Source organism: Perca flavescens, chromosome 13 (assembly GCF_004354835.1).
Source record: "Perca flavescens isolate YP-PL-M2 chromosome 13, PFLA_1.0, whole genome shotgun sequence".
NCBI classification, from domain to species: Eukaryota; Metazoa; Chordata; class Actinopteri; order Perciformes; family Percidae; genus Perca; species Perca flavescens.
Window position 1 is genome coordinate 21,878,247 of NC_041343.1, and position 15,586 is coordinate 21,893,832.

At 38.9% G+C, this 15,586-nt stretch overlaps 1 protein-coding gene across 2 annotated transcripts in view; it reads right to left on the reverse strand.

The window, feature by feature from the left end:
* Positions 1 to 155: 155 nt before the first annotated feature.
* The window catches only part of gabrg2 (gamma-aminobutyric acid type A receptor subunit gamma2), a 52,811-nt gene continuing 37,380 nt past the window's right edge, over positions 156 to 15,586 (reverse strand). Inside the window, exons 7-9 of one of the 2 annotated variants that reach the window (XM_028595338.1) lie at positions 8,812 to 8,964; positions 5,804 to 6,009; positions 156 to 1,072 (exon numbers count right to left, since the gene is read on the reverse strand). In XM_028595338.1, coding sequence (XP_028451139.1) covers positions 794 to 1,072; positions 5,804 to 6,009; positions 8,812 to 8,964 — 638 coding nt within the window. In that variant the 3' untranslated portion in view covers positions 156 to 793. Of the gene's footprint in view, positions 1,076 to 5,803; positions 6,010 to 8,811; positions 8,965 to 15,586 lie in introns of both variants that reach the window. The other variant, XM_028595337.1, reaches the window with a different exon arrangement.

The window sequence follows — 15,586 nt, forward strand, 5'->3', positions numbered from 1 at the left end:
CTCATTTTTTTTATTTTTCCATAGCCAACATTAGAAGACCATAAAAGATGTTGATTTTTGGCCTGAAAGGTGCATGCAATAAATGTAAACCACTATGTAATAGTAAAATATGTACAATGTCTGTACAGTTAAGCATTGTCCATAAACAACATCATCTCTCTCTGACCACACATGAAAAATGCAATGTTTAATTGTGCCAACACTAAGGCTAAATAAATTAAAAATAAATTAGCATCACTGTCTAACATAGTTCTATTAATGTGCTTTAGATTGTGTGTTTTAGAATGTTAAGTGTAAAATTAAATTAAAAGATAAGACATACTGTAATGTTATTTAGATTTCTCTGATAGGTGTTTGCTGTGATCTGAATTGCTCTTTATTTAAATTGTTAATTGCTTCTACGCAATTAATGCATTAGTCTGAAAATACAGCAATTAAATAAAAAATTCCATTAAGAAGACATGAAGAAGAAATTCCAAATAAAAAGTCGAATCATGAAAACAAAACTTGGATTCTTCTTAATTGCTCACACAATCAATGTTTTCACAACACATCTACAAACTTCCTCATACCAGTTCAATGTAATGCTACAACATTTGCAATGTCTGTCAAAGTTATCAAATAAATTCACTCAAATTCAAAGAGATTAAAAATAAGGAATTAAAGGAAATGCATTAAATCAAATCAGTGGGGTATTTCAGTGGGTCGCCTCCTTTTTAAAATGTCCCTTGCTGGCACAGAGCATATGTAGAATGTAATGAACTGTATGATAAGGCTGGGTACACACCCAGGCCTAGAGATAGAGATAGGAGACCCAGTAGACCAGGTTGAATAGACCAAATGCAGTGGGGAAGAAGATGCGTGCATACGAGTCTATCTTGGCGACGCGAATGTGCAACCTGCCGTGCCGCCAGGCACCGGAGTGGCAGTCTTCGAAACAGCAGAAGAAGCTGGTGCAGTCCTTCCCATCCAGACACTCATAGCCGTACTCTTCGTCTCGCTCCTGCATGTGCGTGGCGTTGTTCATCTGAATGGCTGTGGCCGAGCGTGGACGGATGTCTACCGTGGGTGTCTGCTTTTAACAGGACAAAATGACACAGTTAGCCATCAGAGCCCCAGAGTGCCATAATAAAGACCTCGCTGACATAACAGGGGACCTAATTTGAGCTGCCATTTCCTGTCTCCCACCATTTCTGTCATTAGTCAGCAGAATGTAGTTTGCACCTTCGACTTGCCAATGGCCCCTTCAATGTCAGAAGAAGATACAAATTGACCTATAACTACCACCCGTGGTTGTAATTATTGAGGCTTATAGTGACAAAGGGTCTGTTCCCGTGGAACCCATGATGCAAATTACACCTTTGCGGCTGAATCAGTCATACTATTTTCTAGTACAGTAGTCCATTTTGCTTTATTTACAGATATAAAGAGCTAGTGCTGGGCAATGACTTTGCATTTTTTATTCTGATTATGCTACTGGTGCTTCACAACATTAAAAACTGCAGTGAAAACACAATAGCAAACCGATGACTGTGTGTCATTTTTTTTCTGAGCAGTTTTTAAAATGTTTTTACTGCCCAATGACTCAACAAAATATCATTATTTGGACCTGTATCAATGTTTTAAGCAGTTCTTCTGAAATGCATGTATAAGATACGTTGCGTATAAAATACATAATTGGCTTATGATGCATCATAAAGCTAAGCTTAGAGAGGAGCATGTGCACACAGCTCAATATTTCTCCAGACCACTCTTTCGGTCACTAAATGGGTTAAAATAAACCTCCTTTTCAAACTGTGCTCACCACTGAAGGGCACATGCCTTTTTTTTATATAAATGATTGCTAAAATAGGACAGTGACATCAGTGAGTTTTGTGGCGCTGTCATTCTAAAGGGAGACAATTACAATTCAAACAGACTGTTTTCATCAGCTTTTATCTTGAAATACCATGCTACCTTTGCACAAATTGGAATTCCGGCTGTTTGGCAGATTAATGTTTCCCCCCCTTTGGCAGAGATTCCTTGACCTTGCTGATAAAATAGGGCAGTGGTTCTCAAACTTTTTTTCAATAATGTACCCCCCTTTGAAATATGTTTTCATCAAAGTACCCCCTGACCAGCACAAAACATACTGGGTAGGAAAAAAAGCCTAGCTGTATAAAGAGGCACAATACAGCACTGCCCCATCAGTTTCAGATTTACTACAACAACAATATTGTAACAGCAAAAACAGTTAAAAGCTCTTAGTACCTACTCCAAAGTAGCTCTAGGGATAAGCATACCCCCATTTGAGAAATTTGTCAAGCTCATCATTTAAAAAAAGACAGTGAGTTGCGCATACTTCTAAAAATTTCCCATCACCACTTTCCCTCAAGAAAGAGCCAGTAGCTGTCATTTAGCTTGTTCTTTATGTGTTGTCTTTTTAATTTAAACAATATTATATAAATGACTGTACTAGCACTGCAAATGTGTTTTACAGCATATATTTATGTTGTGTTAATCTGTTGGTTTTAATTGCAACAAACATCACAAAACATTAAATACTTTTTTAATGGTTGTTTTAGGACCCATTTAGGCATGCTTGCTGCGGGGGGAAAGTCCTGTGTTGTTTTTACCCATCCACTAACCCAACCAGCCTCCCTTCGCGGAATTTCGGGCTTTTATACTACTCGCTACCGCTACTCTTAATGCTACGTCTTCTTAAAGCGATGTGGAGCTTCTGCCCTGCCCGGTGCGTTCCATACAAACGCTGAAGGGTGCTTTTTGCGTTGTATTTGACGCTGAGAGGCACTGCCCAAGCGTCCGTATTTTATGAGTTGGGAGGAAGAACGGGTTGAAACACACAGTAACATTATCTGCTGAAAGCATGCATTCACAAACAAGCTTAAAATACTTAAACTTGATTGAACTGTTCATTCCCTACGACTACTCATCTTGCCCAGCACTAGTGCACAAACCTGCAGTCCCTTTGATAACGATACATAACCACAAACAAAACAACATACTGGTTAGTTTCAGGATTTTTGTCCTTAACGGACAGTATGTTGATGTAATGAGGGGATTAGCAGAAGAGGTTATGACTCAGTTCTCAAAGGGGATCGGTTGCACTGGAGGAAGCGCAGTGGAAGCTCAAGCAGTAGGAGCATTAACAGCATCCTGCCGCATGGCCTGGTCAAGCTGGGCTGTGCTGTGTCAGTGTTAGCAAAAAATAAATAAAGAAAAACAACAAAGAAACAACACAGTGGCATTTGGCAACTTTAACTGGCTGAAAGTAGACAACCTCTCAGAGAAGACAAAAGGTGGAAACATTGCTGGAGGATCCCTTGGTTACCTGTCTTAAGTTGTGTTAAAATAAAGGTGAATTGTTCAGCAGTACATTTAGACTCATGTCTAGCCTGAAAATCTAACAGATCTGACCCTAAAAATATTCCTCCCAGTTGAATATAGATGTGGAACACTATATGGAAAAGCAGATTATCTTGTCTTGACTTGTGTGTTAGTTTAAATTTAGATCTTTACTAGATCCCACCCACTCTGGATGCTTTTTGGGTGTTTAAAGATTAACATGTGTTAATCTTCTGACTGGACCTCCAACTCTAATTAGACTCATCACGGTGCAGGGGTTGTCTGTTTCAGTCTGTTAAGGCTCTGCTGACTCTGTAGGAAGCGTCAGGTTGAGAAGCCCAGCAAACACGCAGGTATAGATTTACTGGCAGGAGAAGGGAAAGAACAAGAAGCTGTTGCAGCGGCTGCTAATTCACTGTGGTTACAACAACAACAAAGAGTGAAACAGGACAGAGGGAGCCAGAATGAGTCCACGCTGGGCCTGGACTATTACATTCCTCTGGACACGGGATGTGTGGGATGCTTATTTTAATTTTAGAAAACTGCATAAGTACGTCTGGCTGGCTGCCTTCGCACTATACACTGCAGAGCGCCCCTTTTTTAATATTATCTCTGATGCCTATTTAGTAACTGATGGGGAGTACAGTAAGAATGCAGGTAGATAAAGAGGGGATAGAGAGAGGTGTATCTGCTGGAGAACAGACAGAAAAGCAGTGAGGTGCTGAGGGCTCAAAGAGCCAAAATGCAGCAGACACATGCAGTCAGACACAGGCAATATACCTTTGAGGAAAAGAGCCGGAGGAGCTTTTGTCCAGACAGGAAACAAAGAATACGTGGAATTGAAAGAGAGTAACAAAAAAAAACATAGAACACATGTAAACAGAGAACAAAAAACATCAATAGAGAAAATAAACAAACACAAGATAATTTGTGAAATTTACAATCACTCTACTTTGTAACTCAAAATGGAAAGAGAATAAATATACTGTAGAGAGACATACATGTTACAAACAGACACAGGGAAGATGCATGTTGGGATATATGTATCTCACATGATTCTTACACCAGCAGAAAATATTACAAATGCAATACTGGAGAGATTAAGTAAACACTATCCATAATGCAGAGTTCAAATACTCCCTGTGAGTGTGACATCATTACATTTTCACATTAAGATGGAATCATTTGTCTTACACAGCACTTCATTAAGCATTGTTATCAGTTCCAGTATGTGGCATTCAACAAACTTTGTAATGTATGTCGTTAAACTTAAAAGAAACTAAATCAACTGATAAGGGGACATCTGATAATCATAAATCCCTCTGCATTTTAAGAAGATCACGTGTACCCAATAAGCTTACAAATAGTAAGAGAAACTTTCGAAGTTCTTGATTTATATTTCCTTGATTTCCTATTTTCCCATCCTTTTAACAATTCAGGAACATCAAAAGAATTTCATCAAAGATCTCCTTTTCTTGCCCACTTTCTCCTTCCCACATCTCGGGAATTCATGCAGAGAACCTAGAAAAGCCCCTCTGAGATGGCAAACTGGCATTACACCTTCCACTTCATCATATTCGTCCACGAGACAGCTAGACCATGTGCAAAACCTTAGTTACGGAGGCTGAATCTAGAGCGCCCCACATTCCAGTTCAATACTCCTGTTCACCCAAGCACAGTATACTTAAAGGTGTAAGATTTAATATCCTTTAAGTCCAATTCCCCCAAAAATGCCATGACTTCAAAAATGGATTTCATTTACCTACAACCCTTTCAAAAGTATTGCAACTTGGTCTAGTTATAAAAAAGCAAAATAACTAACTTTTATTTTTTTACCAAGCAGACTTCAAGTAGTAGATTTGAACAATTTGCCATGCAAAATCTTTCATTCCTAGAACCATAAGCCAAATTTAGCTGATTATGGAGATGTGCTAGTCTTGCTGTCAAGAGTAAACGTTCTCAGCTCTATAAGTGCTCATATATATGGTGAGAGTAGCCCTTTAACCAAGCTGCCATGATCTCTTGAGGGATTTAAGGCCCACATGACTCCAGCTTTCCTGTCATGTGACAGTTACAACTGTAACAGATATGTGACGGATTACAAAAACATTTGAGCTGCATGCCTCGCTCATTGAGTAATTTGTGTAGTGGCCCCTGGGAAGATGCTCCCTTAGGAAGCAGTGTATAGCTTTTTTCTAAGACTTAATCCCTGTACTGTAATACAGTGGGGGAGGGACAGAGAGCATGTAGGGAGAACTTGACATTTCACCTAAATAAAGGATACTGTAAACACTGTAAATGTATTACATCAAGATATTACACAAATATATAGTGCATCAATTAAAATGTTTGTAGCTACTAGGTACAATTGAGCAACCTTTCTTGGTCAGACTCTGAAACTTAACTCAAGAAAACTTAATTTAAACAAAAACATCACTTCAGTTAGAGAGATGCTCACCGGGTTTTTCTTCTTCTTGTCCTTTTTGGCGCTAGGCTTCCTGTTGCTGACAAAGTAGTGCAGCGTGCCATACTCTATGAGTGCGGCAAAGACGAAGATAAAGCAGACAGACACAAACAGGTCCATGGCGGTCACATAGGAAACTTTTGGAAGGGATTTCCTGGCAATAGTACTCAGCGTGGTCATGGTCAGCACAGTGGTGATGCCTGGTGCGAGATGGGAAAGAACAGAGAAAATTAGATCTGCTCGAAATCAAGACAACTGAAACACCTCCAGGCTCACTTCTGCATAGAGCTCAATTGTAGGTGCCACTTTCACATTTTGCATCACTATGTCAGCTTAACAAAATGCTCTAAAATAGTTTTTTTATATTGTAGTAGTAATCTCCAACATCAAAATGTTGCGCTGCCTTTCTTACATCTATTGTTAACAGTAACTTGCCATGTTGTACATAATATTAAAAAAGGCAACACAATGTTAGGTATAACAATAATACAAGCATCTTTCTGTACTTAATGTGTTCCTAAATCTGTCATGAAGTGGAATGTGATGTGCACGATGCTCATGGCTTATAGGTGCTTGAAGAATAATTAATACGAAATTATTGCATTTGTAACTAATATGATAATTCTCCCCAGAATAGTTTCACAGTTGGAGGAAAGCTGAAACAAGCTGAAGCTGAGATTTAAACTTGGAGTGGATGTTTTAGTCATTTTTTACAGATTGTGCACCAGTTTTTCAGTGTTAAATATATATTTTTTAAATTCATATGTGCTCATACATTTTTCAACTAAGGAAAACGTGCTCCAAAATGTGTCAGTGTAGGATATGATTTTTTTATTTAAAAATATACAGTATGTATTGCCTAGAAGAAGAAAAAAAAATCTGTGGAGTATTAGTGTAATTATTGTTGAACTAAGCTTCATATCTGAAGCTCCATATGATGGAAGGTGTGACAGATGTTTTTATTTTTTAAATTGTTTTATTTTAAAAATGTCCCGGTTTATTTAGTTCAACAATAACTTACAAAACTGTGACAGAAGAAATTTAGGTTTTAACAACAAAACAGAAATTATGAATTATATATATATATATATATATATATATATATATATATATATATATATATATATATATATATATATATAAAGAGAAAGAGAGCTATATATATATATATATATATATATATATATATATATATATATATATAGATATATATTTATATATATATAAAGAGAGAGAGAGAGATAGCTATATATATATATATATATATATATATATAAAAAGAGAGAGAGAGATAGCTATATCTATATCTATATCTATATAGATACATATATTTATATATATATAAAGAGAGAGAAAGAGAGAAAGAGGGAGAGAGGATTAAGAAGATTAATGTTGGCTGTTTAATTGCATGCTCTTGCAGTTAGACGCTCATGACAATGGAGTGAACAGCTGTTTTACTGTCCCCCTTAAACCACATACTTTACTGGTTCACGAGTTTAGCTGCCATTGACCACCACACTGACATTAAACATTTCTTTATCCACCATCTGGTAACCTTCTCCCGTTACTTGCTCTGTCTGTCTCCAATGATAATGTAGATCGAGGCTGGGTGATGCCACATGATGAAGAAATGTGTTTATAAGTACATTACGTATTAAGTACACTGCGACAACAGATTACCAACAGCATCATCACAACCACTTAACACCAACAAACAAGCAAGTACCAAGACCGCCTCCTTCCTTTAAATAGACCATACTTAAGAGGACTTGTTTATATTGTGCATGGGAGACGATTTATGTCTAAATTTAAAATGAACTGAAAGGCCTCAGTCTGTGTCAAGATTAACATTGCAGTATAGCAAGTGAATTGATATATTTCCGGATGGCATTGAAGGATTAAGAATGATGTCATCTGCATTAATCCGCGTCCTAACCACCTGGCTTCGTGTACCTCCTGCATCATCTTTTAAAGGAAATTAAGATTTGACTCTTAGTACAATTTTATCAGGGAATTTATAGTGTTATTATTTCGACTGAAAATCATGTCTGGAGCTGCATAAGCAGGAGGAAAACAAAACTACCTATTTTTAGAGAGATTAATGATGGACACATTAACGGTGATAGTGAGGTAGAATGAGGGTTTCTGCCCGCAGGGATTGTTTTACATTCATTTATGCTCGTTAATGATCACATCACATTGACTTGAGGTCAGGATTTAGAGCCTTAAGGGGCCAAAAGTAAAGCTGACTAAGCAATGTGTACGAAACTGCTTCACGAGTGAACTTCTGAGGATGTCCACTGGACGCCAAGGGCAAGTTCAAAAGCTGACAAATTTCCTTGAAATCTTCACTCTTTCCCTCTTTTTTCCTTCTGTGTCCACTCATTGCATTCAGAGAAGAGGCCACCTGCATTATTATTGTGCTGAGGCTGCATCTCTGCATCTTCCCTGTTGTATTGCATAATTAATGCCTCATTAAGGCATGCATGAAAACATATGTGCCAGCATAGGCTCTTCTAATCAAGATGGACTAGATTCCTAAGCAGCTGCCCTCTCTCAGAGGGGAAAAGAGGAGGAGGAAGAATGATGAAGGAAAAGACAAAAGGAAAGGAGAGAACGGCAGGAAAGAGGAAGCTTAAGCCGACTGCTTTTCAGTTTGAGGTGGTGTGTGACCACCACAGGGTTCTTGATGTGTTTCACAGCAGAGAGTAATTAAGGCCAGGATGGCTAATGAACCTCACTGGTGTAACGGCAGCATATGTGTGTTTGGACTAGGTCGACTGATTATAAAAATGAACTAGAGCAAAGGCTCTGTCAAGGCTTTATGAGCAGTCACAGAGATGGATAAGGGGTCTAAAAGAAATTAAATGTAAAATATATTTTTTAATTTTTCTTATTATTTGAGCAAACTGACCTTACTTTTTTAAACTGATTTCAGCATATACATCATATGGTCAAAATCTAGCGGCAGAAATAACTTTCTTTTCTTTTTTCCTTCTTACCTAATGATGTCCTGGCAGGTACTGCATCCTTGTTGATCCAGAATGAGACCCAGGAGAGGACAACAATCAGGGTGCATGGGATGTAGGTCTGAATGGTGAAGTAGCCCATTCTCCTGCTCAGGTCAAAGAAGACGGTCAGCACCACATAGTCTCCTGGAGAGAGAAAAATAACAGGAGAACAGAAATAAAGAGAGTGAGGGCATTGTAAAATGTATGACAAAACATACGGGATGTAAAGTTTATATGCAGGATAGAATTTTCTTTATTACATAAGTGTAAAAAAGTGTTTCATCTTGAGTATTAATGTTCACAGTCCATACAAGAATGCAAGGACAAGCTAATCTAACATGTAGGGCACTGAGAAAGTTCAAAAGAATGACGGCACATTATCGTACTGTGATCAAAGAAGGCCGTCAACACAGAAACACCAAGCGTGGATAAAAAAAAAAAAAACTGTTAAGTCATGGGCTGATCAATACATAATGTTGTGGAACCAAAATCTTCACAGCATGTCTGCCCAAGGCAACTCGAGATCTTAAAGGAAATGGAGTGTTTCAGAGAGCTAGCGCTGGACTTGCTTGGATACACACACAAACCCTTGTCTCCTGCCAGTAGTTAGCTGGACCATGAACACTAGCATCCAGGCTGGCAGTCTGACCCAAACAGATGTTGGGTGTTAAGAGGTTGAGGTTAGCCAAGTCCAGATAGCCCTGACCCTGACAATATGGATCATCTGGCCTGCTTGTTTAAAATGCATGCTAAGCACGAATGCACGTGCACATGCACCCTCTTGCACCACACGCATATGCAAGGAGGGCGAATTCAACCAGGACCAAACAGAAAGATAGGCATGTACAAGAACAAACTCAATACACACACAATCCAATAGTATTCCTGCCACCTCGACAATGCAGCAATGCTTGCCAATAGTTACTGCCCTCTTTAGCAGTCTACCAATGTACCTGTCTGTCTGTTTAATGGCAGTTCACTCCTGGCCTCCAGCTCAGTCAGTTGTCTGATAATTGATTAACTTTAGACTGTTAACGGTGTCGGAAACTTCCCCTGGCCTCTCGCTGTGGCTTGTAATCTGCAGGGCACAAACCTACACTTCTCAGCTATGTATCTACTCTTAATGTGTGTGTGTGTGTGTGTGTGTGTGTGTGTGTGTGTGTGTGTGTGTGTGTGTGTGTGTGTGTGTGTGTGTGTGTGTGTGTGTGTGTGTGTGTGTGTGTGTGTGTGTGTGTGTGTGTGTGCGTGTGTGCGTGTGTTTAAGCACCCACAGCACATGTAGTAGTCTCTGCAGCTGGGGATTGAACAGCTGGCTAATAATTTTCCTCATGGGCACAACACCTATGCAGTTTATTGAAAAACAGCCAACATCTGTGTATTTGTGTGTTAATGAGAGACAGAGAGAGAAAGAGATGAGACTGTCAGTGTTTATTATGTCTGCGAACATGTGCACTCTGTGTGTGAGTGAGTCTTCATAGTGTCTGGACAGGGACCAAGTCTTTGTGATCCATCCCACTATGCACCTCTGTTCACCCATCCATTGATAGCATCATTAAATAAACTAAGTGCAATAACCCCAGCAGCACAACCGTAACTGCTCATTTCACCACGTGTTTTCTGCTGATGCAGGGTGCACCATATATTACAGTGTGCCGCCTTGGTTTGTAGGAGTACGGAAGACACATGAAGGCTGCTCTCAGGGGTCCCACAGCCCAATATTTTGTTTTTATTAACATTACATTAGCAGGGGCCCAGAACCGAGACCCCTGACAGCTGAGAAACTGCCGGTTAATACACTTATTCCAGCTCAGTCAGCAGCACAAAGCCTCCTTCACATTTCCTCGGACTCTTAATGATAATGGGATTTCCACCACAGGGGTGAGGTCGACTGGTGTTACACACTCATGCCGTACGCCTCTTTCCGTCTGTTCCCAAGTTTCATTATAGGCCACAGCACTTGCCAGGAAGACACTTTGAGAAGCTGTTATCGACCAATGGCCTCCATTCTGGCAGACTGATGTATCTGTATCAGCATGCCTGCCATTATGACTCCATAGTAATGCATACATTTGTTAATGACTTCCTGATTCCACTCAAAACAAAATCGCTTCCAGTTCCCTTATTGATTTAAGTGTCTGGCCGGGATTTCACAACATTACCGTACGCGGAGCAAATAGTTTAGTGCTCCAGATAAACAGTCCCAACACAATCAGTGGACTGTGTGAACATGTGACATTTTTCACAAGTTGTTTATTTGTAATTGAGTGGATTTTAAAGTGTCAAATTCTTATCTGATTCTCCCATCTTTCAAATGATTCTGATGGCACATGTTTATGTTTGGAAAAAAAATATACAATCCTGGTGAAAACTGTGTGGGTGTAGCGCTAGTGGTGCATTGTCACCACTAGGAGTTGCCAATGTTATAGATATTTGGGAATCCTAAACACAGGGGTTTAAATATTAATATTACCCCAATTAAAGCAGTTTATGGAGCTGTCCCTCTGTCTCCACTCTTGATCACATCAGCTTTATCCACCATTATTTAGGTTTTAACAACAAAACGTTTCCCTTCGCCCCACAGAATGCCTTTTTTGTCGCGTCAGCTTAAAACCCCCGAACATACAAGCAAACTGATTTTGTTTTGTTTGTTCAATTTAAAAAAAAACATTTGTACATTTTCTTCAAGTTGGAAGAACCATTGGGTTTTTCGCTGCATTATTGTACACTTCAATGTGTGATATGGGCAAGGTAGATGGTGTTTCACACATGTACGAATGCATGTCTGTGTTTAGGATCAAAAGGTCCCTGTTTATTTCTCATAAGACTACAGCTGGGATATCAAAGCATTCAAGCCTTTGTGACTGCGTTCCTCCCAATGGGAGCCCTCAAATTAACCTGAGCTAGAACTCCCTATCTGTCAACTTCAGCAGATGAAGGCGTGTTCATACTCTATCTTCACAGGGTCTATAGAAAGCTCTTTTCTTCAAGGCTATTACCACTAAGGTCAAATGTTCCTTCTGTGGATCACCAATGAATATAAAGAAGCTGCCATACATGGGATGATATGATCTCACGGCCTTTCGCATGTATCCAACAACGCCCACATCTCCTATGATCCTACAACAAATTTAGTCCTAAGTCTTTCATAATCATCAACTAAACTTCATGTACTTATTTCTCCAATAACAAGAACACACTAAGAGTACAGATCTCTGTAAAGGCCTTCCGTTGGGCTTTTTTTCTTTGCTACTTTGTTATCAAAATTCCTAAAAGTTTAAATTTCTCAAATCCTATCATCTTATCGCTTTCATTACATTGCTCTCAACTCAATCCAGTCCTTTCGGTTTATACTTTGTGAATAAAAAATGCTGACGACAGCTGTGTGAAAAATCAACTATGCACACAACAGCAAACATAACTATTGTTTGCATTAAGATATGGTTTGAAGCATTTCTATTAGGATCACACATTTCCTTGGCAAAAGTGATTTACTACAATCTGATGTAATCTACAAAAAGCAATAAAAACTTTCCGGGGATGATCATTCATCAGAAAACAGTGTATCTTTGGTGTTAAAAGCCGTAGAGACAACACACTAACAGAATTTAGACACGCAGCAGAGCGGAGAAAAAAAAGAAGATAATTCTTCCAGTATGAGCCTTCTACTGTGGTGGAAATACACAAACACATGGATGTTTTATTATTAGAATTCAGAAATTGCAACAATATTCTGTATTTGAAGGGAGAGTATTGAACCTGTGAGAAGAAATGTTACTCCCAATGTGGCTGTACATTATTGCAGAATAGCCAAAGGGGATTTTATGGGAATGAAACACGGTAATTGAGGATTGCTGACCAGAATTTAAAAAAGAACCTGTCACATGTGAATATCATTCTGCAGGCAGCCATGCTGTAAATTGGTGTGGATATGAATGGGCAGGAGAGACCCGAGGCACATGCTGGCCATCCAATGAAGGGAGACGAGCCAGACACATTGCAGAGCCGCTGACAGGCTGTCTTACTGAGGTCCTCTCCTGTCAAAGATCATCTATATTAGAGGTGACAGCAGATGCAATTGTGCATGTGTGTGTTGGTAAGAAAGACAGGAGCTTTGCTAATGACCAGGGTTATGCCATGGCTGCTTGCCAGAGTCAACAATAGTTAAAGAGAACTGCTCTCCACTTTCTTTGACTATGACTAGGGGCTATATGCCAGTGATTAACTAGTAACTATGGCTTTGCATTTTGCCTCCCCAGGCTACTGCAGCGATTCCTGCCCAACAGCGAGTGGCAAGATGATGTCACGGCAAAAAAGGCACAGCATTGTCATGGTGAGTAACTGCAGGAACACAGCAGCATGATTAAACACTAGACAGGAGTCTGCAGAGTTTGATTGCCTTGTTGTTAACTTTGTGTTGAATGTGACAGGGACAGATGATTATCCTTCTCTACACACTAATAGCTCTCAAATTACTGAGAGCAAGGATGTTTACAGGATTTTTTTTTTTTTAGATGACAATGTCACATGCTATCATGTGGGGGCCCCAGGATAAAGTAAATAACACGCCCCTTTTGACACACACACACACACACACACACACACACACACACACACACACACACACACACACACACACACACACACACACACACCCATTCCCCCAACCCATTTTGTCACACAGAAACCAACAAGTATTTCTATGCTATTCTATGAGTACTACCTGCTCAAGTTAGCTGTATGGATCTCTCTATAATACAGGGCCCCAAGTGTGGTAAACATTGTAACAGTTGCCAACGTATGGACTGTATGGGATTTAGTGGTGCATATTACCAAACAAATTTGGAATCAATCTAATCACCACACAGCACCACACAGACCATGGGACAGTTCCAATACAGTTTTCCTCAGCTTCCATCCTAAAAAAACACACTTTCTGTTGTTACATCTTATTTCAGGCCACACACATCTTGTTTATTTCTTGTCCTCACCTAAACTGTTGTACTTCTCTAGCAAAAATTTAAGACAACTCCATTAGTGAGTTTACTTTCATAACACCATATAATTAAAAATAAGGCCAACACAAGCCACTTCTCTCACTTCTCTCGCAGTCTATTATCCGTGTTCCAGCTTACCTCGTCTAAAAATGGCTTCATTATTTCTTATTTACAAACTGACGAGAGATGCTATTCACACTCATTACATAAGTTCCAAGTTCTAAAATTCAACTCTCACTCTCCTTTCTCGCCATTTTTAATATATCAACTCTTTTTATTTTTTCTGTTCTAACTATTTTGGCCAGGTGACAGGACTTATCCTCACTCAACAGTCACAACACTAATGGCTAGACTTATTTGTCTCTTTTGTGCTTCTATTAAAAGGACAGCTTAAAATGCTAATTAAATTAAACGGCTAATTTCTGGAAAAGGAAATGCAAGGAGAGGAGAAGAGAGAATGCGATGCTGTGTGTGATGCCATGACAAAAGAAAAAAAACTACAGATAAGCACATAAGACAAAAAGCTTTCCAGAGGTTTCTGGGTATGGGATCTGTTCAGCGTGGATTTGTGTGTATATACTTGAAAAGGAAAATATAATGAGCAACCTAAAAAATACAGATGTGTGGACAGATGACTTGATATGTTAAGACAAGCAGTCAGAAGGAGATGTGGACAATATTTGCAATTTTTCAGTAATATTTTGCAACGTATGAGTTTTTTCCCCCAGTGATATAACACAAGACTACACCCAATTTACATTTTAGCTTTCATTATTCTGCTCTACACACCTGGTGCAAGATACTGGCCAGTATCTTGCACCAGGTGAAATAGTGAAATAGAAAAAAGAGGCAATGATGTCAGAGCACTGGCCTAAGGTATTTTTTTTATTTATTTTTTTAACAACTGAGTAACAATCTTTTGCAGAATATTTGAACTGTTAATGACATGGTCTTATGCATTACAAAGTCATTGAGCTGTGCAGATTAAAGCCACGTCAATTTATTGTAATCCAATGTAATGTTCATAAATACTGTCGTGTAACAAAAAAGAAAAACTCACTATTACAACATATCTTTAGGATGTTCTTTTTTCAGTTCTAATGGCACAATGTACTGGTCTTTACAAAAGCAACAATGTTATTTAAATCTAAATTTGATGGATGAGCTCAGACAAACACTGTATAAGCCAAGACAATCAGTCCCCAATTCTTTGCCAATGGCTTAGTGCTATTACAGATTAGAGTTTTGGATCCCTGGTTTAATGCTTTGAAATCTAATTAATCATATTCACCCCACTGAATGAATTGCCCAAAACTACAGCACTAATATATGCCTGTGCATACTCAGACTAAGTAGCATTTTCTTTTAAGTAGCTCAATAATCGCAAAGCTTTGCCAAAACTGCACTCCCAGAAAGTCACACGTACACTTAAAGAAATTGATATTTTCAGTGCAGTAAGGCTTATAAGCAAATGTGCTCCTTGTGCTTAACTTCATGTATGATCCAGCGTTACTTTGAGCCATGCATCCCCTCATACAGATTCGTGGACAGTTTCATTGAAGGTAGCACATTTCGAAGTCCAAACATAGAAGACTTGAAATTTAATTTCACTATAGCCTTTGCCAGACTTACAGGTATCTCTGACATCTATTAGCATAATGCATAGATTCACTACGCTCTTTCCAAGCTTAGCAAGGTAATATCAAATGCCACATATGACATATAAATAATGATTCTGCAGAGTTCTAATACCACAATAACAGAAAAAAACA